Here is a 25,089-nt window from a genome sequence, read left to right as displayed (position 1 = left end):
TCAGCCACTGCTGGGGAGCACAGGGGTTTGAAGCAGCTGCGTAATTAACCAGTCGAGCCCTCGGTATTCTTGCCTGTTAAAATGAGGGAGCCAGCAAGATGATCTCTAAGGTCCCTTTCATTTCTCCAATCCTGTGAGCGATGGCTCTTCACAAAGGGACACTGAAACTTGGAAAATCTGGGTTCAAATGGGGGTGGGGTGAGGCCATGGGCCTTTGACCAGAAGATGCTGCAAGCCTCCAAGGGAGGGAAAGCAGTTAAGTCCTGGCCCTTCCCCCGGATGTCCATCTAGCTGAGGGATGATCCCAGGCTGGCCTAGCTCTCAGGGAAGCGGGGACACTTCCTCCTCCACAAAGGGCTCCTCTCAAGGCTGGAAAATGCTCCTCCTGCATTTGTGGGAAGGGCTAGCAAGGGTCAGCGGACAGGGAGGCTGGGGCTTGTGGGCATTTCTCTGATTTCACAGGGGGACGTCACAAGTCAGTGAAGGAGATAACTTCCAACACTTACTTGGACCCTTTTTGTTGCAAGAGGGCTCCCCGTGCCATGCACGTGGGGTCTCCCTTTTAGCATAGGAGGTCCCTAAAGACAAAGGGAAGGGCAAGGGGACAATCCCAAGGTCACATCTGCTTGTGTTAGTGATGGAACCAAGCTTAGGACCCAGGGCTTCTGCCCGGCCTCCTATCATTCTGCCTCCTGTTGCCTTGAAACACTAACAGAGCCAAAGCAAAGGCCACGTTGGAGCACTCCATCTATACAATGAGACAGGAAAACCAGAAAGTGAATGAGTGATATAATTCAGGTCTCAGAGGAAAGGATGCACTTGTTAATGGGGAGAAGTGGGAGTGGATCGCTGCCCACAGGAAGAAAATGTCCATGTCACAACCATTTCTGTTTCTGGGAGAAAGTCCAGGAGGATCAGCTTGTCCTCAGTAAGCCAGCCTCTTTCCCTTCTGAAGTCCTGTCTCGAGGAAGTGCCTGAGGAGGGACCTTGGAGCCACTTTTGGAAGGGGCCCGGCTCATGTGAGCCCTTTCCCGGGCCCCAGACTGGCCAGGAAGTCCTGGAGGCCCCTCATTTCAGGTGGCTCTCCAATGGTCACTATGTGTGACTGCTGAAGTGATGTCACCTGAGACATGAGAATGGTGCCCATGAGCTAGCGGAGCCTGGATGCAGGGTGTTCCTGGGGGCTTTGAGCTCTATGGTCCCGGGGAGCCTGGTTATGGGGGCCATGGTGCTCCTTGGGGCTTTGGGCTCCATGACCCGTGGGGGCCTGGTTATGGGGGCCATGGTGCTCCTGGGGGCTTTGGGCTCCATGACCTGGGGGGGCCTGGTTATGGGGGTATGGTGCTCCTGGGGGCTTTGGGCTCCATGGCCTGGGGGGGGGCTGGTTATGGGAGCCATGGTGCTCCATGGTCCTGAGGGAGATCAGGGTCTGTACTCTTATCAGCATAGGGAACTTCGAGTGTGCACACTTCCTCCACCAGTGCAGCTTAGCAGGTCCTCATAGTTCCGGGTGTTGGAATGTGGCCTGGGCCCTGGTCACATAACTGGGGACAAACGGAGGCCACCGGGCTGTCCTTCCATCCTACAGGCCCACACGGAGCCTACCCACCGAGCTGACTCACTGTAGCAGGGGCATGGAATGATCTGAGGGACGCGCATCCAGGGAGTGTTAGTGGGTGGGGTGGGGGTGGCCCTCTCTCAGCTCCTGCTGCCCAGGGATCACAGGACCCCAGTTTAAGCGGCCCTGTCCTCTGGTTTGCGGGCTGGAGAGCCACAGGGAGAAGCGGTCAGGTTCTTCCACGATCTTTACGGGACGTCCCGGAGCCGTGAGCCGGACCAGGAATACGCAGACCGAACACGCTTCCTATTTGACCTTTTGCGGCTTCAGGACGATGCTTGCGTGGGATCGAATGCATGGAAATACATAAGGTGAAAGGGCTCTCACGCTGATGTAATTGTTTTCAAGATGCAGGTGCTCCAGCCGGGAATCTCTGTTCTCGACCCCACAGATTCGCTCCCTGCGAAGGCGCCTAAGGAAATAGGTTTGGGATGGAGGTGAGGGCTGGGGGGTGCGTCAGAAGCATCCGAGAAGTACAGCCCACCCTCCGGCCCCCTCTCAGAGGGAGTTAGCGCATGTTTCCGGGGTTACCTGGGATAACTCAGCCTCACTCTCCTCAGCTCGAAAATGGGACAACTCTAGCTGGGTATGGTGAAGCTCCCTTCTGGCCCTAGATCTAGTCCTCCCCACTCGGCGTGCAAAGAGTTTGTCCCACCCTGGCTTAGCCAAACTCTTAAAAGGATCTTGTTGACTCAGAGATTATGACCCTTACAAAAATAAAAGCTGTTCTGTCTGTTGACTGTGGTTTTAGCCATCCCAACAGATAGAATCAAACCCCGAAGAAAACGTTACCGTATCTTGTTGTTGTTAAGTCTCAGAAGGCGTAGCGAGGTCATGCGCGAGATCCCACACGGAATGGATTTTAATTCATTGTAATCCAGAAAAATCTCTCTCAGTGAATGGTACGCCCCATAGAAGGACACGGGGTGGATGCCGCTGTCACTCAGCCGGTTAAAGGAAAGGTACAAGTACTCCAGGCCGGGCTTCATGTGGCCAAACACGTACCCAGGGATTCGCTCGATCCGGTTCCCGACCAGCACCAGGTGCAGTAAGGACTTGGGGAGGTAGGAAGGAACGTGGTACAGCTTATTGTAAGAAAGATCAATGGATTCCAGGTTTCTGGAATAAAGAGAGAAAGGAAAGAGGGGGCTCAGGGATCATAGAAGCCATACTTGTGGCACCTCCTCTGGGGGTGATGTTCGTCCTTTCCCTTGTGCCCTTGGCCCCCGGGTCTTGCTGGCCCTTCCGGCTCATCCTTTCCTTCGGTCATCCTATTTTGTAACCTCCTTTGCTTTCGGCCGACACTTCCTCCACCCTCCACCCGTTACCCCACCAGTTATCTGGAGGGCTTGTTGGTAGGATGAGTTACAATGGGGCAAATGGCTGGCAGGTGGGACTCACTCATGATGGATCCACGCCAAAGGATCGATCCTGTCTTCTTCAATCTTATTGTGATGTAACACGATAACGTTGATGTTTCTGGTGTGATTAAAGGAAGTTTCTTTGATTTCTTCAATTTGATTATTTTCCACATATAATTCCTATAATTAACAAAGAGGACCGTTAGAAAATTCCCACCATCTTCTCGATTTCCTTTGTGTTAGTACAGTGTCAATTATCAGTTGCAGGAATCTGCAGTTCTGCACTCAACCCATTTCTCTTGGACTTACTTGTGCTCATTTAATTTTTCATAACTAAACAGATGATGTGACTCTTCAGGATTTATATTTCCAAATTAACTCACATCTGGGCAAAAGTAGCCCCAGGTGTTGATAGCCTTGAGATTTAATTTATTAGATAAAGGAGAATATTCCTGTCAAGATTGTGAAATTTCTAACAGAATCCTCATGTCCCATGAGCAAAATGCTTATAGACAAGATGGGGTTCATATGGACTTGGAGATGGAGCTTTTTGTCAGTTCCAAGATAATTCTCTCGTCCCCTTGGCTTGATTGCTTAAGTGACACCGAGCCAAGCTGTGGGAGAGCCCACCTGGTTCAGTTTGCTGCTTGCTCCTACTAAACCGCTTAGACAGTGCAAGAGGCCCCAGGCCAGGGGGAGAGAGCCCAGTGCCAGACAAGTCCGAAAGACTGGTGTCCACGTACGCAGTTCTAGCTGTGGGTCTGTGGGCGACTCGTGGAGATTGTCCATGACAGGTTACTTCCCAGTGGGGATCACGTGAGTGAATCATGTCAATGAAATTGCAGCTCTGGACCAGTTTTAAAATATGCTCTTTTAAATAATAATACAAAATTTATTATGACCTCATTTGTAATGTCATTACAAAGGACTGACCTACATTTCAGAGGTGAAATAATAATTCCACAACTACAATTCTATCTTTCTCTTGCCAGGGCTTCTTAATTCGTAGGGGAAGCCAATATCAGCCATCGCTTTTTTAATTCGAAAAACCCTTTTGTTATAAATTTAATAACTAACAAATGTTTATGAAATGAAAATGTTTAGTTGCATATTTTTATTAGCATGAATTCATATAAAACTTAATAATTTTGTGCAAAACTATAAATTTGCATCATTTACAAAGCATTTATTAAAAACTTAAAATGTAAGTTTTTTAAAAATTTAAAATCACACAACTTTGGGGACACCTTGTATTTCTTGGTATTCTTAACAGTGGTTATCTCTTAAGACAAGAGTTGCCTTCTGTTCTAATGTCATACCTCTGTCTGTCTGGATTTCATTAGTAAGAATAAGTGCTGTTGTCAGGAATACGTTGCTTCCTCCTGTTGCTAACCTTGAGATGCAGCCCTGTGCCTTCCAGAGAGCCCCAAAGTTACCTGATAAGAATTTCCCATAGCTCTTTTTGAATCGTGTCCTTTCTCTCTGCTGAGCGCCTGTTTGCAAAAATCCTGTGAGAATTTACTTTGATCATTTCTTTATTATTTCTTGTACTTTAAAAAATTTCACGTGGCAGTTCACAGTTGTTTCTCTTTATGTTAAAGAGTTCAAACACTTCCTCCTCTATGCTTCTTCTTTTGAGAAAGGGGGAGATGGAATTTATTCTTCTCCATATGTTCATCCTTCCCAATCTCAGATGTCACACTTCAGTCAGAAAGATTTCCAGGGAACATTTGTTTCTCGCCTGTGGAGCCGAGGCCCACCACTTTCCGTTCTGCAATAAGTCTTCCTTGTCAGAAAATCCAACTTTTTTTTATCATTAAATCCACATCTTTGGTCTCCTCTTAGTTTTTAGTGATTGGAATAAGCATTTTCTCTCTCTCTTAGTTGCCAGACATCTGTTTAATCTGTTTTGCTGTCATTATTTACTAAGTTCCAAAATGTTGAAAGGAAAGAACATTTTATCCTGAACCATCTATTGGAAATTTATATTTGATTCTCTAAGTCTATACCTGACAAACATAAGACTATATTCTAGTGGGAGCTGTAGCCATTCCCATTTTTGCCCACACAGCTAGCCACTGTTCCTAAGGGAGTTATTTCAAAATCAAGTACTTCCCCGGTGTCTTGTGAAACTGGAGGATGTCCCAAGGGTGTCTGTCTCCTTGTTCCACTGACCTTTTCCCCTTGTTTTTTCACACTGTAGTAGCTAATTTTGATCGTTATTCATCTGAAATCTGTCAGGCAGTCAGTAAACTCTGTGTGTGTGTGTGTGTGTGTGTGTGTGTGTGTGTGTGAGAGAGAGAGAGAGAGAGAGAGAGAGAGAGAGAGAGAGAGAGATTCCTCTTGCCTTTTCTCCTTTCATAATTTCCCAGGACCTCCCTGATTATCTGTTGTTCCATATGAACTATAATCACATTGTCTAATTCTATCAAATGTTCCGGTGATATTCAGGGCAGTGTGATATTACGTAGCCAAATCAGTAGAATATGATGAATGAAGTCAGCCCACTCGTCATTGACAATTTCATCAGTGACTTATTTTTTAAAGTGTTTCATAGCCACCTTTATGCAGATCCGGGTGCTCTGCGCAGGCCTCGCCGCCTCCCCTTGTGCTTTTCCGTCTTTCCCGGGTATACCATGTCTCTGTTGCCACCTTTGCCCCTTAGAACATATGCTCCTTAAGGGCAGTCTTGCTTGCTGTTACTGAGAACCCAGCACTCAGTGTGCTGCCTGATAGTGAGCCTTTCACAAATGCTTTCTGTGCTACCTATGTTTTCTCTATCAAATCTATCAATGTTATCTATCATAAAAACCCGTGTCTCTTTCCATCGTTTTTCCCTGTCTTTTTTGGGTAATCTATAGAAATACTATTGCTCTTTGTGGCTATGATGTATTCCAGTATTTAGCTGAAGGCATTCATTATATCCCTTTACTTAAAAAACAATATTTATTCTGTTGCTTTTTCTAAAGAAACCATCCTATTATCTGGAAATAGAGCTACTTGGGTAACTTTTTGTCTCTGTTCAATACATACCATTTCTAAATCGAGGTTGAAAAGTATTTCCCAACCCTGTTCTTAGTGGGAAAGCCACTAATGGTTCCCCATTTCATATAATGCTAGTTTATTGTTTCAAATACATACTTTTATAATACATTTGAACGAGAGTCTCCTCTTCGCATACTTGGTCATTTCTTCTTTTTACTAAATTAGTGATGGTTCCATTTCATCAAAGAAATGTCCTGAAGCTTCTGGTTGAATCATGTCCAGTTAGAGGTTTTCTTGTTGCTGTGATTTATTGCCTGTTGCAGCTTTCTGGGCTCCTCGCGGGGGCCTCCGGGGCTGCAGCGAGTCACATTTCCCACTGTTTCGCTGACGGTGCTCTCTCCGCCAGGGGAGAGTTGCCAGATTTGCACCTTTATCAGAACACGGCCCCATTTTTCTTTTCTAAGTTTGAGGGCTCCCCAAAGAGTCAGGCCCCAGAAGAAGAGGAGGCAGAAGGCACTCTTTTCTTTCCGTGTTTGGAGAGATAGTCTCTATAACCTTGGGAGCTATATGTTTTCCTCCTCTCTGCTGCTCTCCCCTTGTTCCTGGGCTTCCCAGACACTTTTAGCTCTGTCTTTATTTCATCTTGTACTTCTTTTTCTGACTCGTTTGGTTTCTTCCTTTACGTGCAATTTTCCGTTTTATTGTTTACTGAGAAAATTCCGGTTTCATTTCCAGCAGCTCTGTTGTTTGGTCTATTTTTCTTCTCGATTCCTGCCAACTTTTCTCTTTATGCTCTGGAGTTTTTCATCATGGAACTATTTAGCCTTCCTCATTTCAGAGTCTTTTTTTTTATTTTTTATTTTTCTAAGAATAATTTTCCTTTGAAGTTTCTGGAAGTTCTGCTTTAACTCAACCAGTATATTATTAACTACCTACTGCATATGAGGAACTGTGCTAGATAGTTCTGGAGATACAAACCAGGATGAAATAGTGTCTGCCTCTCACAGTAGCTTACTTTCAGGAGGGAGCGGGGAGGGACAAGACGTAGTCACAGATTGCAGCATCTTGAAGCTGGAGTCGAGGAGACTTGAGTTCAAATGCTGCCTGAGAGCCTCACTAACTGTGTGACCCTGGGCAGGTCACTTGCCCTCTGTGTGAATTTGGGACTAATTCGAGCTCCTGCTCCCAGGGTGTTGCCCAGTGCTTGGTGCTGGGGGGATGCCAAGGGCCTTGTGACTGCAGATAAGGAAGCCCCAAATGCAAAGTGCCTGGGGGAAGGGAAGGGGGTGGTCATGAGAGGAAGGCAGGAAAGCTTGCTCAGGCTTGGAGGGGCTATGAGGAGGGGGAGCAGCCACCTGGCTCATTTGGCTGCCGTGGCAACGGCATTGATAGAAAGCTTCAGATGAGGAAACTGAGGCCACAGCGGCACCCATGGCAGCAGCGTCAGTGATACCGGCGCCAATGGCCCCCTGGCAGCAGGTGATGGCAATGCCCATGACGGTGGCAGCAGAGCAATGATACCAGTGCCAGGGCACAGCAGCTCCCGTGATGGCAGCAGCACCAACGATACCGGTGCCAGGCTGCAGCAGCGCCTATGACAGTGGCGCCAGTTTGTGTTTCATCCTGGTGCCCCAGGAAGCCTTGGAAGCTCCTAGGAAGGAGGGAGGAGCGTGGCTGGGACTGGGCAGGGGGACCTCCTCGTGGGGAGGGGCACTGCAGGACCACCTGGGTATGGGCCTGGGGGGGGCGCTGCTGTGGAAGCCCCCACTGGAGGAGACCCCTTGGGGAGGGATCCTTTGGGGTCCGTGGATGCCTGTGCAGGGGTGGGCAGAGCCCTGCAGCCCCCGGGAGCGTCTCCCTGCCCATGACCGCCTGCCCGAACCCTGGCCGTGGACTCGTTCAGTCCGCCTGACCCTGGCGGACGGTGCGGGCGCCCCAGGGGCTCGGGGCTGCCCCTCGTCCCCACGGAGCAGGCACTCACCTCGATGGAAGCTGGCAGGCCCTGGGGGATGATCCGGAACCGGTTTTGTCCCAGGCGCAGGTGAGTCAGGCTCCTGAGAGGGGCAAAGGCCAAGGGGCTGACGTTGGACTCACTGAGTCGGTTTCCTTCCAGTTCCAAGATGAGCAGCTGCTGCAGTTCTAGGGAACACGGGTGTGAGCAGTTAGCGGGGACAGAAGGACTAGTTTTTGCAGGCACTTTGGGGGCCCAGCAAGGGGGCGGCTCTCTCTGGCTCCCCGGCTCAGCCGGTAGGGATGATGGTAACCCCGAGGGGGCAGGGAGAGGGAGAGGAGCCGGACTGGCCTCAGCGTGACCTTCTCTACCTGAAGGAAGCCCCTGGCTGGACAGCCACCAGTTGGCCCTTCCAACTTCCAGGATCCAAAGTGGGGACTCACCCCGTCCCCGGGGCCTGGTCCAGCCTCAGCCTGGGCCCCTTCCCATCCCTCTCTCAGCTCCCATCCTCCTCCTTACCCAAGTCCTTTGTGAGCTCTGCGGCCCACAGCCCAGCCACCTTCTCGGGGGGGACGGGGATAGGCCCTTATTCCCGCCAGCTCAGCCCCTCGAAAGCAGCCCCAGGTTACACACACTTCTCAGCTGCCCATCCTTGGCTATCTCCTACTGGACCTGGAGTCCTCTTGTACCCCAAGCTCCTCATCAAACAGCTGCCTCCAGCAGGCCTTCCCCGCCTTGCTCCAGTGTTTGTGTCCATCTCTTGGTGACCCTGTCGGGGGCTTTCTCAGGGGCAGACATGCTGGAGTGGGAGCCATTTCCTTCTCTGGCTCATTGGACAGAGGTGGAACCTGAGCCAAACTTGCCCAGTGGCGGCTCGGGTCTTCGTGACTCCGGCTCGGCGCTCTAAGACTCTGTTATCCATTCGTGAATCTCGCTGCTTTGGTGCGGTGGCATCCCGTCATCTTCCGGGGTCTCCGTGTGTTCCTCAGGCCGGCTAACTGTCCCCCTGTGGCCGGCGTCGCGGAGCCAGGGGAGCTGGCAGTGGGCGCCCCTCGGCGGGGGTTCCGGATGCCCCCCTCGGCTTAGCTCTCGGGGATGGATTCTGATGTGGCCTGCGGAGGGGAAGCGGGTGGCCATCCCGGCCTTTGACAAGCCCAGAAGCCCTGCGGACCAGCGCCAGCATTAGGAGAGCCCCGGGCCGGGCTCCAGGACAGGGCAGGAGCCGTTTGGAGTCTCTGGGAAGGCGCTGCATCTCCTCCGGTGGAAATCCCTGGGGCTCCGGCCTGGTGCCGGACACCCACGTCCCTTGGGGATTGGGGAAAGACGCAGCTGGCAGGCTCGCCAAACTTGGCTGCGATTCGGCACTTCAAGGGATGGCTGGAGAACCAGACACCGCCCGGACGGGCCTCCAGCCTTGGCCTGGGCCCACCAAGAGGACGGGAGCACGGGGAAGGCCGTGCTTTGGGGGTCTCCACGGCGGAGACCCGGCCGGGCAGAAGCCTCTGCAAGACTTAGACCAGAAGAGTAAGCGCTCTCTCAGTGCGCTTCCAGGGGCGGGCAGGCGGGGATGCTAGGGCCCTGCCGCTGCACAGACCCAGCCACAATGGGCGGCCCGCTTTAGGAAGGACCTTGGTGCCCGGTGAGGAGACAGTGCTCCCCGGGAGGACCGTGGGAAAGCACTGAAGAAGGAAAGGCTCAGAGCGAGGGGAGGCTCTGTTTGCTGTGCCCCGGGTTTGAGGGCCTGTTAGAGCCCGGCTCCAGGGGGAGAAGCTGGCTGCCTTGGACTCAGGGCAAGGAAAAGCTTCCCAACAATGGAGCCTGGCCAGAAGGGGTTCCGGCTGCCCCGGGTCGTGCCCTGCTGCTCCCCGCCTTCGAAGGCCCTGCCGGGAGAGTGGGAGAAGGCACCAGGTCCCGGGGCAGCCCAGGGAAACGCTGAGATCTGGGACAAGGCTTCACTTTCCAAATCAGAGCTATTGGATTGAAGCCCGCGGAGGGGGTGAGAGGGACGTCACGTCAGCCAGGCGGCAGCGGGCATTTATTAAGCACTTTCTCCTCCCCCTGCATCTCCCACCTTCCCACATTCTCTTGGAGCCAGGGACTCCACCCCCTGGCTTCGTCTCCCCACTCTGGGCATCTTCCCTGAGGTCCCTTGTGCCAGGATCACTCCCCCACTGCCACTGCCAACCTGCCCGGCTTCCTCCAGGCCCCGGGCATTCTGGGGCCCGCCCTCTGCTGGGCATCTCTGCCCCGCTCTGCCCACAGCCGCTTGTACATGGCTGCTTGCACGTAACCCAGCCCCGGGCATATGGTGGGCACTCAATTAATGATTGGCACCTCCGTGCCAGGCGCTGGGCTAAGTGCTGGGCGTACAGAGAAAAAACAACCCATGTGAGGGCCTCTGGAAGCTCCCTTTCTCATGGGGGCAACCACAGGTATCTATAAGGGGAGGGGATGAAGGTGATGTCATAGGAAAGCCTTGGGGAGGGGGGGAGGGCAGGAAAGACTGGGGTGACCTCCTGCCAGAGGGGTCCTGGCTGGGTGGGCAGAGAAGGAAAAGGGAGGCTAGAGATCTGCACTGGGGTTGGGGATCTGCACCAGGGTGGGGGTAGGGGCAGGGGCAGCAGAGAGGGGGGGCCCTTTTCCAGGTTGTGCATGGGAAAGGTGCGGTGACAGGCCTTGACTCAGGGTAACATGGAGGACAGAGGCCACAGGCGAGGCCAGGCTCCGGAGGCTGAGAGCAGGCTGTTTCTGCAGGGCGAGAACAGGCTGTGGGCATAGTTTGGGGGCCGAGGCAGGAAGAGCAGGGCCAAAGTTTCCAGGCTTTTTCAGGCTAGAGCCCGCAGGGCCCATGCGGAGTAAGAGTCTGGGGCCTGCCGGACGGGGGAAGGCCAGGCCTGCCCAGGGCCAGAGATGCCTCCTGGCAGAGGGAGCGGTTGGAGCTTCTTTGGGAGCTGCCCGGCCTTGGGGAACATTGGTCTAGCCACAAGGAGAATCCCTGAGCCTCCATGAGGAGGTGATGCCAGCAGATGAGAGCTCCAACTCCTGCCCCTGGTCCAGCCTCTCCCTTTGCCCTTGAAGGGTGCGGGTGCTTTGGGCAACCACTCCCAGAGCGCTCTCAGGCTCCAGCGGTGCTTTGGAGTCTCCCGGGGTGCTCCCTCTTCCCTCTGTGGCCCGAGATTCTCGGAGCAGCCTTTCCAGCTCCGCTGCTGCATGCTCGGCTCCCTTTCCGCAGATAATTTCTCTCAGCTGCATCTCATTTACTCAGTGGGTTTAACTAACCCACGGCCCTCAGAGAACGCCTCACTCCGGTCTCTGCAGCCGCTGACCTGCGCGGGAGGGTTTCTTTTTACCTGGAGCCTTTTGGTGTAACAGATAACCCGCCGTGTCTAATCTCCTCTGTCTGCTGGCGGCTGGCTGGAGCGGTTCCAGACTGGCGTAAGCTGCAGATCTGGCAGTGCCCACTTTGGCCAAAGGCCGCCCCTCCTGAGTCCCGTGAAGGGTCCGGGGATGAAGGATGAAGGATCCCTGCTGCTTTTAACTCAAAGGACCGGATTCTCTTCATTCTGTGGAGCCAGGATCCCAGGGGCTTTCTTCCGGCGAGCCCCACGGGGGCGAACGGGCCTTCCGGCGCTCCAAGAGCGGCCTCTGAGGAGGCGGGGGCACGAAGTGGGGCCCGGGGCTGAGCCTTCTGGGGAACAGCTGAAAGGGGGCAGATTCCAATGTCATCCTCCCGTTGGGAAAATGTGCAGCAGCCGTTCTCTTGGGGAGGAAAGCAAGCGCCTGCCATTTGGACGACAAACTCGGCCACGTAGGATGTGGCCAAGAATCAGGGAGCGGTCACGAAGGCCGTGACCCCCCAGCCCGAGTGTGTCTCAATGTCCGGGGCCCAGAGCTCACACATCTTTCTGATAATGGGACCAGGCTCTCCCCAGAGGTCTCAGTTCTAGGGTCTGGGACCATTTTCTCTCCTGTCTTGGTGGCCCTTGTACCCAGCACGGTGCCATGTACACAGGAAGCTCTTTGTTAGTGTCCCTTGGTTGGCTTGGAAGTGTGGGGAAACTGGGCATAGGAGGGTGGTGCCCGTTGGACATAGGAAGGTGGTGCCTGTTGGGCATAGGAAGGTGGTGCCTATTGGGCAGCCTTCATCAGAGCCAGATCGCTGGGGACACAAGATGGGGATGCCACCTGCTCTCGATGCAGATGTGGGAGGCTGTGGGGACCCATGTTAATTCTGTTCTTAGCGTAGGCCCCCGGGCACGTCCGTGACCAAGAAGTGGCCAGCAAAGTGAGGGCGGCAGTAAGCGCATGTGGGGAAGATGGACTTGGGGCCAGAGCCGGCCCAGAAGGAAGGGCCCGTTTCCTCTCCGATGAGATGGAAAGAGGAGAGGACCCATGGGGGAGGATCGGCGGGTTTAGAGCACCTGGTGGCCATTAACAATGGCCCCTCGGTTTTAGGCCATCCCTAGGAAAGGCAGTGAACGGTACCATGGGTCCGAGGGCCTGTTGGCTTGCACACATGCCGCATCTGAGGGACAGCGACCTTAAGTGGACGTGGCCAGCAGCCCGGGAATGGCGGGGCCGGCACCGAGGAGAGGTCAGCGCCAGGCACCTGCCCCCCCTTCTCCCCGCCCCGTGCGAGTCCTTGTGAGTTAGACTGTGGCAGAAGAGCGGAGAGTGCTCAGCCCTGAGGGACGTGAGTGCGGGGCTGGGGGAGAGAGTCGGGGGCTGCGAAGGCCGGAGCCCAGGCAGGAGGACCGGTGGGCACTGGGTCACGTACCTGCCAGGCTGTCTTCCTCCAGCGACTGAAGGTTGTTCTCGTTGATCTTCAGTTCCAGCAGGCGAGGGGGCAGTGCGGGGGGGACCTCGACCAGGCTGTTGCCATCCAGGTACAGGTGGGTCAGCTTCTTCAGGGCCTTCAAAGAGGAAGCCCCACAATTAGCGTCTTTCCATGGCTCCGCCTTCCTGAACTTGAATTCTGTTTGTTGCTTAATTAGAAATCCCCCCAACTTCCACAAACCCGCAGGGAGTCGTTTCCGTGAAGGGAGCCACGGAGGAGATCGCACCCAGCGGGACGGCGCCCCGACCCCTTGGCATCCTCTCGGCCACCCCGGGGAGGGGCTGTGCCTGCCCCCGTTTTACAGGTGAGGGACCTGAGGCAGGCAGTGAGGTCAGGGACCCGCCCAGGGTCTCACAGCTGGTAAGCTTCTGTATTTGAATTCAGGCCTTCCTGCCTCCAGGCCTGGGACTCTCCGGAGCCCCTGCATTGCCAGAAGCCCATGGTGTGATGGGAGAGGGGGACAGATGTGTGACTGTGCACATTTGAACTCGGGCCTGTGACGTCATTGGGGTAGGCAAAAATGCCAGGGTGAGGAAGGTCCCCGGCCGCTGCCAGCCCGTCTCTACAGCTGCCAGTCTGCAGAGCCGCCTTATAGGCCGGCTGTGCCCATTGCCCCACGCTGTCCCCTCCGGGAGATGCAGAAAACAGCTAGGGGAATACAGGCAGGGCGGCCCGGCTCCGAGGCACCCGCTTCCCCCCCCCCCACATCCCTGTCCCACCTCCAGCCTCCCCCCCCCCCCAGCCCCAGGCTGTTCCTACACCTGACACAGAGTAGGAACTTGACCGTTGGCCGCTGGGGGAGGCCGAGGTGGGGAGGCCGGGGACAAAGCTGTGGTAGTGGGAGGAGTGCTTCCCAGACCACCCGCCTTCCCCTCCTGCAGCTGGAGCCAGTCCAGACGGGGTGCGAGGGCTGCTGGGCTGCCCCTACCTTGAATGCCCTGGGACCGATCCCAGAAGAGCTGATGGCGTTTTTGCGAAGGTCGAGCCTTTCCAAATTGGGTGTTCCTTGGAACGCTTTATCCGGGAGGCAGTGGATGGCGTTTCCTAGGAGAGGATTTGCAAAATGATCCATCTGTACGGAGGGCGCCGAGAGGCTCTGGGACCTCCTGCCCACCAGCCTACACCGGGGCGGCACCAGGGGAGCCTCGGCTTGGAGGCCACGCTCTGGCTGGGAAGCCCCTCGCTCCTTCGGAGAGGACTGGCAGGAGTTGGTCACAGAGACCCAAGAGGCCGCCTCCCAGCTCCAGCCCCCACCGTGCAAGGGCCCTTGCCTGGAAATGGAGCCCCCGGCATTGCTCTGGGTGCGCCGTGGCTTCCTCCAGACTCACAGCCTGGGGCCCACCTTTGCTCTACTCTTCAGTGAGCAAGTGGAAACGGGACTCCTCGGCCCCAGGTCTTTGTTAGGTGTTCAGCCGTCTGTGCCAGGCTTTAAGGCTGAACAAAACTTCTCCCAGTTTATCTTATTGGGGGGGTCTGCAGGTTTACCTGGGAGGCTTCCTGTACTCAAGGGGGAGGAGATCAGAATTGGAGTCTGCCTTTCCAGTCTTCTCCCACCCAGAGACTCTTGGGCCCAGGGACACTGGCCTTCCGGCCGTTCTTGGTACGGGATACCCATCTCCCACTGCCCCCCCTTCCTACTATGCTCTTCCTCCCTTCTCTTGTTTCGTTCGAGTCCCCACTACTTCCTGCCTCTGCCAGACCCCCAGTGAGGCTAAGGATTGGAAATCAAGGGGACGCCCATCAATTAGGGACCTAATTGATCTAGGGCTAAACAGACCGGGGTGTAAGATCCTAATGGAAAATGATTGTGGCTGTAAGAAATCAGAAGCAGGAAGCTCTCAGAAGAACCTAGAACGGCTTCTGTGGACTGATACAGAGGGAAGGGAGCAGGACCGGGAGAGCCTGTGCCCGGAAAGGGCATCTAAGGACTAGCCGGGCTGTGCTCAGCAGTGATCCGAGACAAGCCCAGAGACTCAAGCACGCTATCTCCTCCAAAGAGCCCACAGTGGCCGAATACAGACTGAAGCGGGCCGTTTTTTACCCTCTTTCATTTGTTTTTGTTTTTTTTGTTTTGTTTTGTTTTTTGGTTTTTTTTTTTTTTGTTTTTGTTTTTGGAAAAAACTTATGGAAATGTTTTACCTGATTTTTTGGTGGTAAAATGATTTACCTGGCAGGTATAACCTGCCATCTCAGGGGGGTGGGCAGGGAGGAAGGCAGAAAGAGAAACTGGAGCTCAAAACTTTAAATGAAAATGTTTTTTAAAAATTGGGGAGGGGGAAGAGCCGACTTTATGGAGCCTCCTTATTGCTTGTGCCTTCCTTGGAGACTCCCCACATTTTCTCCCGGCCCTGCCTCTTTTTGGTAGTAGTTTGTGTGTTGTTTCTCTTTGGATTGTAAGCTCCCTGAAGGCAGGGTTTTGCCCTTCTTTATCCTCAATACCAATAGTGAGAGTAAAGTGGAGATCTTGTTCTTGGGCATAAGACTGAGTCCTTGTAGCTCCCAGGAAGAGCTGCTGGCCCCCCCAAGGGCACACTCAGCTAGTACCTCCTGGACCATCATCCCTCCACATTTCCATCCCGGGCCCCTGGGATGGTTGGTTTGGAGAGCAGAACTTGGTTTAAGCAAAACCACTTTACAGCCAGTTTTAAAGGAAGACTCTCTCTCTCCAACTTTGAAAAGCCACGTGGTTGAGGACCTGCAAGGTTTTTTTTTAAGTTATCACAGAAAGCTAACTTAAAGAATGTTAACTGGAGTAACAACTTTTCTTCATGACATTATTTTGATCTGTTTCTTAGATTGTGAATTGTAGCAGGAGTAAAACCATAGTGATGTTTCTACTTTCACAAAATCAATAGAACGGCAGCAAGCCTTTCTCACCAATGAGCTCCAAGCTCCGTAGCTCGGGGTCTGCGATGTCAGGTATCTTGGTCAGCTTGGCATTGATACAGCTTATTTTGCGCTCCGAGATGGAGCACGCACTCGGCAAAGGGGGCAGCTGGGCGCCCCCCGAGAAGCAGCCCTCTCCTTCCTCTTCCTCCTCTTCACTTTCTTGGTTTGGGCTCCGATGAGCCTCCTTTTCCACTTCCTCTCTGGAGGTCCAGCAGTCCTCTGCCTCGTGAGATGGTTTTCCCTCTTTCTCTGATGTCCTCTCCTCAGAATGAGCCCCTTGGGGCTGCCTCCTCTCCGTGCTTTTCTTCCTTTGACGCTTCTCGCCATCCTTTTCGCCAGAGTCTTCTTCCTCAGACTCGTGCTCCCTTCCCGTGGCTGTCCGTGGCAATGCCTTTTGGTGCAGATCCGTGTATTCACTCGGGGCTAAAGAATCACCAGAAAGGTCCAGGCCGTCACCTAAGGAAGTTCTATTAAATACTGAATCGGAGACTGGTTAGGAGAGCGTAGGGGGTGGAGGGAGAGGAGGGGAAGAAAACATCAGGAAGAAGGGGAAGAAATGGGAATGAGCAGAGCAGTGGAGGATATTATTCCCTCCCTCCCAGCATCCCAAGGCCACTTAGAGACAAACTAGGCCGGGAAATCGGCTCCGGAAATGCTGCCCATAATACTTTGTCTCTAATCTCCTCCCTGATGGAAACAGCTGGGTAAGGGTTTTGGAGAGCACCATCCGTCCCCACACAATGGCCACGCTGCTGCTGGCTGACAAGGCCCAGGGCTGCTCCTGGAGGCAGTGGCGGCCGCGCAGGTGTAACGCGGGGGAGATGAGGCTCTCCCGCCGGGGCTCGGAGGCCAGAGAGCTGAGAAGGGCCGCCCAGCAGGAAGGGGAGAAGCAGGGTCCAGCAGCTGAGGACGAATCTAACGTGCAGATTCTTCCTCATGACTTGGTTTGCTTTCTCTGCCTGGCCGGAAATCTCCAGCGCTGCCTACTCGCCTCCCTGGGTGACACAGACTTTCCTGGCCTCCGCTTCCTGACATGCCTGTCGGTCGGCTCTGCCCTCCTGGCTTTGCTGAGCCGGGCTCTGGAGTCGGGAAGGAGCGCGAGCCTCCCTCCCTTCTTCCCCCTCCGCCTCCCACTTTCTCGGGGTTCGCCCTGCCTCCTCCCCCGGCAGCCAGCCTCACCTGGTGGGGCTCTCAGTGTTATCCAGACCAATTCCGGCAATAGAATTGGTGTCGTGTTGCTCCCTGGGACCCTCGGGACCCTTCTACGGGGGGTGTGAGTCCCTGCCCGGCTTAGCTAAACCGAGCCCCCTCCCTCCCGGTTCCTAATTGTAAGCTGTTCCGCAGGTGTGGGTGGGCGTTTGTGCCGGGACCTCGTGGCCAGCGCCGAGTCCCCATTCTCAGTGGGGAAGCTAAAATTGAAGCAAATTCCAGGCTGGTTACAAGGGGAGAGCACCCGGGGCCTTTTCCGTACCCGAGTCCGAGCAGACGGGGCAGCATTCGCCCTCGGGCGTGAAGGGGCGCGGGCACCGCTGGGGGGGGCACGTGGCCTCATCGCAGACCACTCTCCCGCTGGAGCAGAGGCAGGTGACGCAGGGCTCGGGGGACCACACAGCTGAGTCGTACATCATCATCCCACCAAAGGAGCACTGGCCTTTCTTCCCTGGGAGGAAACAGAAAGGGGAGGGCTCCCACTGCGCCCATTACAGCCACAGAAGCAGAGTGAGCACAGGGGAAGGGCAGCTCCTCGCTGGAGGGGTCGGGGGCAGACACACAGAGGACTCTGGGCTCGGGGCAGAGGAAGGGGCACAGCCAGGCTCCGTCTGCCTCTCCTCCCTGAGAAAGAAGCGGCTGGTGAGCCGGACGTGGGGTAGTGGAGCCTTCCCTGCCCTTCCAGGCTCTCCCACCTTTTTTCCCTCCAGGCCAAGCCCCACTGGCCGACTCGCCGCCTTCGGTTGGTTCCTGATGCCTCAACCGCCCTCCCTTTGAGAATCCCTGGTCAGGGCTCCCTGCAAAGAGGCCTTTCTCCCCCCCCCCCCCCCCAAAGCCACCTTCCACCTGCTCCCCGTATCGCAGATGTGTGCCATCGGGTGGTGTCCCCTTGGGCTTTTCTTCTCCTCCCGAGCACTCAGCACACTCCTTGGCCCGGAGATGGGCTGCTATAAAGGAATAGCTGACGCTATCGCTTCTTTCGGACCCCCTGACTAGTTGGGAAGCGGGTTTATCACAGGCCTGGAGACGAGCAACGCCCAGAAGTATTCTGAGGGGGTCAGACAGGAGGGAGCCTCAGTGTGGAGGGGAGGCTGCAATCGGAGGGCTTGGGAAATGGGCATGTGAAGGAGCCGGGAAGGCCGAGGAGCCGGGAACCCTGGGGGCCGGGAGCGAGGGACCGCTGGGAGCCGGGAACCCTGGGGGCCGGGAGCGAGGGACCGCTGGGAGCGGGCATAGCGATTCTTGGCCCGGGATGTATTCCATCCCAAGTTCCAACATGAGATGAGCGTTGGGGTTTGATTTTCTCTTTGGGCCAAATGTCCCAGAAAATGAATAAAAAAGGAGCAGCAGGTCATTCGTCACGACTGCCCGTCAGCCGCTGGGGGCGGAACGGCGTTTTTCTGGGGGGGCCGCGGGGGTGGGGTTCTGGAGGGCCAGCACTTTGAGAAAGCTCATCCTGCGGGATTCCCTCAAGCACCCATGCATGTTTGTCAGCTGACGGAAGGTCATTTGGCTAAGCCAGCAGACATTCCTGTGTCAGCCTCAGCAAAAGCAGCTCCCCGGAGCCGGCCCCCAGAGAAGGGAGCTCTGGCGGCAGTTTAACAGGCGCTCCTTTGGTAGCTCGGGGGGGGGCGGGCTGGGCCCTGGGAGGCCCCGCTCTCGGAGGTCCGTTCTGTGGCCCTCCCTCCCGGGAGCTTCCGTCCCAGGACGGCTGCAATTCACTCCTCATTTATTCCTCTCAGACACTAACAGCTGAGGGAGTCGGGAAGGCTTCTGGGGCAACAGAGGCCCTGAGCCCAGTTTAAAAGAAAGAAGAGAATCCTAAGGGAGAAGTAGGAGGGAAGGTGTTTCGGGCCTGAGAGTGGCCAAAGGCTGGCAAATGGGGGGGCAAATTCGCGCTGCTGGAGGCTGTGCGTGTTCAAGAGGTGTTGCCAGAAGCTGTGTGTGTGTGTGTGTGTGTACATGAGGCGCTGCTGGAGGCCGCAAGTGTGGTGTGGAGAGGCATCATGGCAGGCTTCAGGTGGCACACGAGGCTGCTGGGAGTCGTGCGTGGTTCAAGAGGTGCTGTAGCTGTGTGTGTAAGCCAGGTGCACGAGGCGCCTGCTGGAGGCCAGCGTGTCTGGCAGGTGTTGCTAGCTGTGTGTGTGTGTGTGTGTGTGTACATGAGGCGCCTAGTTGAGGCCGCAGTGTGAGAGGCATTGGCAGGTGTGGCTTGTGTGTGTGCACGAGGCGCCTGCTGGCACAAAATTAAGAGGTGTTGCCAGAAGCTGTGTGTGTGTGTGTGTGTGTGTGTACATGAGGCGCTGCTGGAGGCCGTGCGTGTGTGAGAGGGTCTGAGGGGCCAGGGAAGGCCTGCCAAGTGAACCAAGGGCAGCCCGGAGAACAAGGGGGAACGGGGGAGGGGCCGGCGGTTGTGGTTGTGGCTGGCCCCAAGGCCATTGGGTGGAGCTGGTGGACACTGGGTCCTGCTCACATGTGGACTTTAGCAGTTGTTTGAAGAACCCCGAGGCGGGGAGGCCAGTTAGGAGGCCCCTGCAGAGTTCAGTGGGGCTGAGAGGGCGAGGACCAGCAGCAGCAGACGTGGGCCTTGGGCCTCTATTCTGCCCAAGGGTGTGTGGCCCCCAACCCCGGCCCACCCCCACCCTGGGAAGCAAAACCCTCCCTGTTCCCTTCACTTTGGGCAAAGTGCTGCAAAGGAAGTCATCCCCCTTCTCCCCAGTTTAGATGAAAGCTTGGAGGTGATTGTCTCATTATGGGCTGAAACCACAGACTCCATAACAGGATTTAAACCCTGCCTAATATGTCCACCCAATGGAGCAGCCCCCCTGTTCCTGTGGTACCTCATTCCTGCAGCCCCTCCTCCCTGCAGCTCCCCATCCCTACAGCCCCCTGTTCCTGCAGCCCCTCCTCCCTGCAGCCCTTCCTCCCTGCAGCCCCCTGTTCCTTCAGCCCCCCATTCCTGCAGCCCCCCGTCCCTGCAGCCCCCAGTTCCTTCAGCCCCCATCTTGCAGCCTCCTCCTGTGAAGCTCATTCCTGTAGCCCCAGTTCCTGCAGCCCCCCGTCCCTGCAGCCCTTCCTCCCTGCAGCCCCCTGTTCCTTCAGCCCCCCATTCCTGCAGCCCCCATTCCTGCAGCCTCCCATTCCTGCAGCCTCCCATTCCTGCAGCCCCTCCTCCCTGCAGCCCCCTGTTCCTTCAGCCCCCATTCCTGCAGCCCCCCGTTCCTGCAGCCCCTCCTCCCTGCAGCCCCCTGTTCCTTCAGCCCCCCATTCCTATAGCCCCCCATTCCTGCAGCCTCTGTTCCTGTAGCCCCCCGTTCCTGCAGCCCCCTGTTCTTTGCCTGTGTCGAGTTAGGAATGAAGTCAACAGACGTGAAAAGAAATCGGGGAACGTGCAGATGGAAGGTGTAGCTTTGTTCCAACCATTCCCTGCTTCTGCCTCTGGCCTCCATCTTTCTTTCTGCTCTTCCCACCCTCAGCCCCTGCCAAAATAGCATCTGAAATCTTTGTATTTCTGGGCTGTTGATAACGGGGACCCAAGAATAACCAGGAAAATGAAGTCACTGGGGGTGGGAGACAGAAACGAAGCCGGGGAAGAGGGAAGGGGGCTGGGGAGCATAGCAGAGAAGGGCTGGAGGAGGGCTTCCCTTGTGGAGCACTGCTGTGGGATTTATCCGCCCCACCATGCCGGTTTGGGAAGACAAACTGATTATAGAGAAGCCGCCTTTGGCGCTTACTCTGGTGACGCTGTAGTCGAATTCTTCCCGGATAGTCACTAGCGGGATTAGACTGCGGACTGCGCCCAGAGGCAGCGCTGCTTAGGGGCCCTCAACTTGCCTCAAGGCCCCGGGCTCTCCAGGGCGCCTCCCGCTGCCCACCCTCCTTTCTCGGCCGCTCCTGGCAGCCGCGCTCTGAGCCGAGTCGGTGTGCAGGCTGAGGAGCAGAAAGCAGCAGATCCCGCCGGCCAGCTTCATCTCGGCTCTCGCCCGTTTCTGGAGGGGAAAACCATGGCGGAGCTGAGGCTGCGGCCGGCCCCCGGCTCCTGGGGGAGGGGGGTTCTGAGCTAATGATCCAGCCCCTGGTTCAAGACAGATTTCCTCCCCAAAGCCTCGGGGGTGGAGAACACCACCGGCCGGCACCTGGCACAGAGGGAGGTGAGGGGTCTACACTGGCAAGGGGACCCTTCCAAGCTCAGGGGATAGACAAGCTGTGTGGGTCAGCCAGAGACAGGTTATGGAGCTCCCTGTACTTGCCAGAAAGCAAGACCTTCACAGGAGGCACTGCCAGAGGCCGCACGTTGTGCACAAGGCACTGCTGGAGCTGGCGTATGTGCACAAGGCGCTGCCAGTGTGTGTGTGTGTGTGTGTGTGTGTGTGTGTGTGTGTGTGTACATGAGGCACTAACGGAGGCCACGGTGTGTACACAAGGCACTGCTGGAGGCCATGAGTGTGCACAAGGTGCTGCCAGAAGCTCAGAAGCTGTGTGTGTGTGTGTTTGTGTGTGTACACGAGGCGCTGCTGGAGGCTGTGCGTGTTCAAGAGGTGTTGCCAGAAGCTGTGTGTGTGTGTGTGTGTGTACATGAGGCGCTGCTGGAGGCCGTGCGTGTGTGAGAGGCATTGCCAGAAGCTGTGTGTGTGTGTGTGTGTGTGTGTGTGTGTACCCAGGCTTCGCTGAGGCCGTATGTTGTGTGAGAGGCATTGCCAGAAGCTGTGTGTGTGCACACGAGGTGCTGCTGACATGCAAGAGGTGTCAGAAGCTGTGTGTGTGTGTGTGTGTATGTGTGTGTGCACTAGGCGCTGGAGGTCAGGCAGGAGAGGCATTGCCAGAAGCTGTGTGTGTGTACACACGAGGTGCTGCTGGAGGCCATGCGTGTGCAAGAGGTGTTGCCAGAAGCTGTGTGTGTGTGTGTGTGTGTGTGTGTACGAGGCGCTGCTGGAGGCCGTGTGTGTGCAAGAGGCGTTGCCAGAAGCTGTGTGTGTATGTGTGTGTGTGTGTATGAGGCGCCAAGGAGGCCGCAGGCAGCGAGAGGCTGCCAGAAGCTGTGTGTGTGTGTGTGTGTGTGTGTGTACAACAGGCGCCTGAGGTCATGCGTAGAGAGGCGCTGCCAGAAGTTGTGTGTGTGTACAATACCCAGGTGCTGCTGGAGGCCATGCGCAGGCAAGAGGTGCTGCTGAAGCTGTGTGTGTGTGTGTGTGTGTGTGTGTACATGAGGCGCTGCTGGAGGCCGTGCGTGTGTGAGAGGCATTGCCAGAAGCTGTGTGTGTGTACACACGAGGTGCTGCTGGAGGCCATGCATGTGCAAGAGGTGTTGCCAGAAGTGTGTGTGTGTGTGTGTGTGTGTACACGAGGCGCTGCTGGAGGCCGTGCGTGTGTGAGAGGCATTGCCAGAAGCTGTGTGTGTGTACACACGAGGCTTGAGGCCATGCAAGGGTGAGGTGCTGCTGAAGCTGTGTGTGTGTGTGTGTGTGTGTGTGTACATGAGGCGCCAAGGAGGCCGGTGTGCAAGAGGCGCACAGAAGCTGTGTGTGTGTGTGTGTGTGTGTGTGTGTGTACATGAGGCGCTGCTGGAGGCCGGCGCAGTGAGGCGCGGCTAGGTTGTGTGTGTGTGTGGTGTGTGTGTGTGTGTGTGTACATGAGGCGCCGCCGAGGCCAAGTGTAGCGAAAGCTGCTGCAGTTGTGTGTGTGTGTGTGTGTGGTGTGTGTGTGTGTGTGTGTGTACACGAGGCGCTGCTGGAGGCCGTGTGTGTGCGAGAGGCGTTGCCAGAAGCTGTGTGTGTATGTGTGTGTGTGTGTGTGTGTACATGAGGCGCTGCTGGAGGCCGTGCGTGTGCGAGAGGCGTTGCCAGAAGCTGTGTGTGTGTGTGTGTGTGTGTGTGTGTGTGTGTGTGGTGTGTGTGTGTGTGTGTGTACATGAGGCGCTGCTGGAGGCCGTGGTAAAGGAGGCGCGTCAAAGGTGTGTGTGTGTGTGTGTGTGTGTGTGTGTGTGTGTACACGGGCTCTGAGTGGGACGGACCCAGAGGCCACAGGCGGGGGGAGGCCCTTGGACCCAGCAGCAGGGACGAATCTGCTCTGAGCCGGGCCAGTGCCCCCGCATCTCCCGCCTCCTGGCCCAGGCACGGGAGGGGAGGAGGGGGCTGCTGCCGAGAAGGCTTCAGGGGGCACAGACAGAACCAGAGCTCCAGCAGTCCAAAATTGAGAATTTACCTGGATCTTTTCTCCCCCTTGGCCAGGTTCTTCCTCTCCAAATCGAGGGGGTCAGGCCGGGCCACTAGGCTCCCCTTGGAAATCCCCCAAGCTCTGACATATGGAAGATATTAGAGAACGTCACCAACTCCCGAGGGGCTGCCGGGCCCAGGAGAGGGGAGGAAGGCCGCTCTCTAGCCTCCGGGTCCTCCCATCGGCCTGAGCGCTCACAGTGGCCGCAGGGCCATGTTCCTGGTCCCTGCCCCTCCGGGCAATGGGACTGCCCGGGGATAAGGTGGGAGTCAGAGGATCTAACCAATGCCGACATCTGGGGCAAGGGCGGGCTGCCCACACCGGACAGTGCCCACCCATGTCAGCCCACGCTGGGCAGTGTCGGCCCACGCTGGGCAGTGCCCACCCATGTCAGCCCACGCTGGGCAGTGTCAGCCCACATCAGCCCACGCCGGGCAGTGCCCACCCATGTCAGCCCATGCCGGGCAGTGCCCGCCTATGTCAGCCCACGCTGGGCAGTGTCAGCCCACATCAGCCCACACCAGGCAGTGCCCACCCATGTCAGCCCACGCTGGGCAGTGTCAGCCCACATCAGCCCACACCAGGCAGTGCCCACCCATGTCAGCCCATGCTGGGCAGTGTCAGCCCACATCAGCCCATGCTGGGCAGTGCCCACCCATGTCAGCCCATGCTGGGCAGTGTCAGCACACATCAGCCCACGCCAGGCAGTGTCGGCCCATGCCGGGCAGTGCCCACCCACATCAGCCCATGCTGGGCAGCCTGGCCCGTGCCCTCCAGAAGGGAGATCTCAGCCCTTCCCTCACTCTCCCACCTCCTTCCCCCCCCGTGCCAGGCTGCACCTGTTGCCCCTTCTCTTCTGCGAGCCTCTGCCCGCCGTTGTCCCCTGTGCTCACCTCCCCCTCCCCCCCACCTCTGAAACATGGCTGAGTTCCTTGGAGCCCGAGGAGCCTCCCTGTGACTCACCAGCAGAAGGTCAGTATCCAAACCAGATCGAGCTTTAAGTCCGAAATGCCCTTTGAAGAGGAAGACCAAGGGGCACGGCCCCAGTCGGGGGGGGGGGGCTTTCTCGGAGCCCATCTGTCTGCCATTGTCCCCGTCACTGCGTCACGGCCCTCACCCGGCAGCCTTTGTGCAGCCCTTTTGAAGGGGCCCCGTGACCTGCACGCGGTGCCCGGCTGTCCCTCACGCCCGTCCTGGGGGCCCCGTTCTGTGTTTGGGGAAACTGAGGAAGCCCCAAGTGGGGTCACGGAGCTAACGAGTGTCCGAGGCGGGGGCCTAAGCCAGGCCTTCCTGTCCCCGGCTTTGACCACCTCCCCTCTTGGCACTTTGGGCAGGACTTGTCCCGTGGTCCCCGTCCCTTACTGGGGCAGGGCTGAGGACCCCGCTCTGCGCAGGGGCTGACCCCGCAAACGCCAGGGAGCCCGGGAGCCGGCAGCAAAGGGGAGGCAGATTCCCGGCTGCAGGGCCGCCCCCCCCGACCCGAGCTCTCTGAGGGCGGGCGGCCCAGCTCTGGGGAGCGTCAGGGGGGCGGCCAGACAGGGGAGCCTGGGCCCCACACGTGTCCTTCCTCGAGCCAGAGCTGCTCTCCTCCCGCAGCTGTGGCCCCGGCGCCCTCCCGTGCAGAGCATTGCGTAACCCCTCCTCCTCCTCCCCGAGGAGCTTCCGCAAACGCCCTGACTCGAACCCCCAATGGCATCTAAATGACGGTTAGACCTTGGGACGGGATAAACCCCACAAAGAAAAGCCTGCGGCGCTGCCCGGTCCGATCTGCACAGAACACACGAGCTCTGGGGCAGCCGGTGGCGCCGCGGGCTCAGGGAGACTTCAGCCCGCCGGGCACGTGCCTCGGTCTCCCCACATGTAGAATGAGCCGGAGCAGGAAACGACAAACTCCAGGATCTTCGCCGAGAAAGCCCCAAACGGGGTCACGGAGTCGGGCGTGACTGAAGTGACTGAAGAGCAAGACGGCTCCTTCCTCTCCGACTGCTGGGCGCGCAGTTATTGGCCCAGCTGCTTGTTGCTCTGA

At 56.7% G+C, this 25,089-nt stretch overlaps 2 protein-coding genes across 4 annotated transcripts in view; one reads left to right on the top strand and one right to left on the bottom strand.

Annotated features, from left to right (window-relative positions):
* Window positions 1-25,089, top strand: part of CENPP (centromere protein P) — a 121,426-nt gene that overhangs the window by 74,580 nt on the left and 21,757 nt on the right. The window lies entirely within an intron of this gene.
* Window positions 773-17,895, bottom strand: ECM2 (extracellular matrix protein 2). Of its 3 annotated transcripts, none has more exons than XM_031951505.1 (8): window positions 17,113-17,895; window positions 15,630-16,130; window positions 13,681-13,796; window positions 12,693-12,828; window positions 7,946-8,103; window positions 3,020-3,159; window positions 2,411-2,737; window positions 773-2,030 (listed from the first exon to the last, which is right to left on the bottom strand). In XM_031951505.1, exons 1-8 carry the CDS (start codon window positions 17,270-17,272, stop codon window positions 1,865-1,867), a joined length of 1,704 nt encoding a protein of 567 aa, XP_031807365.1. In that variant the 5' UTR covers window positions 17,273-17,895; the 3' UTR covers window positions 773-1,864. The 3 variants fall into 3 exon arrangements, with proteins under 3 accessions (XP_031807365.1, XP_031807375.1, XP_031807379.1); XM_031951515.1 differs by having other exon boundaries at window positions 15,630-16,097; window positions 17,113-17,894; XM_031951519.1 differs by having other exon boundaries at window positions 15,630-16,064; window positions 17,113-17,366.

The sequence above is a fragment of the Sarcophilus harrisii genome, chromosome 1, assembly GCF_902635505.1.
Source record: "Sarcophilus harrisii chromosome 1, mSarHar1.11, whole genome shotgun sequence".
NCBI classification, from domain to species: Eukaryota; Metazoa; Chordata; class Mammalia; order Dasyuromorphia; family Dasyuridae; genus Sarcophilus; species Sarcophilus harrisii.
The sequence above is the reverse complement of the archived record's forward strand: the minus strand, read 5'-3'. Positions and strand labels throughout refer to the sequence as shown.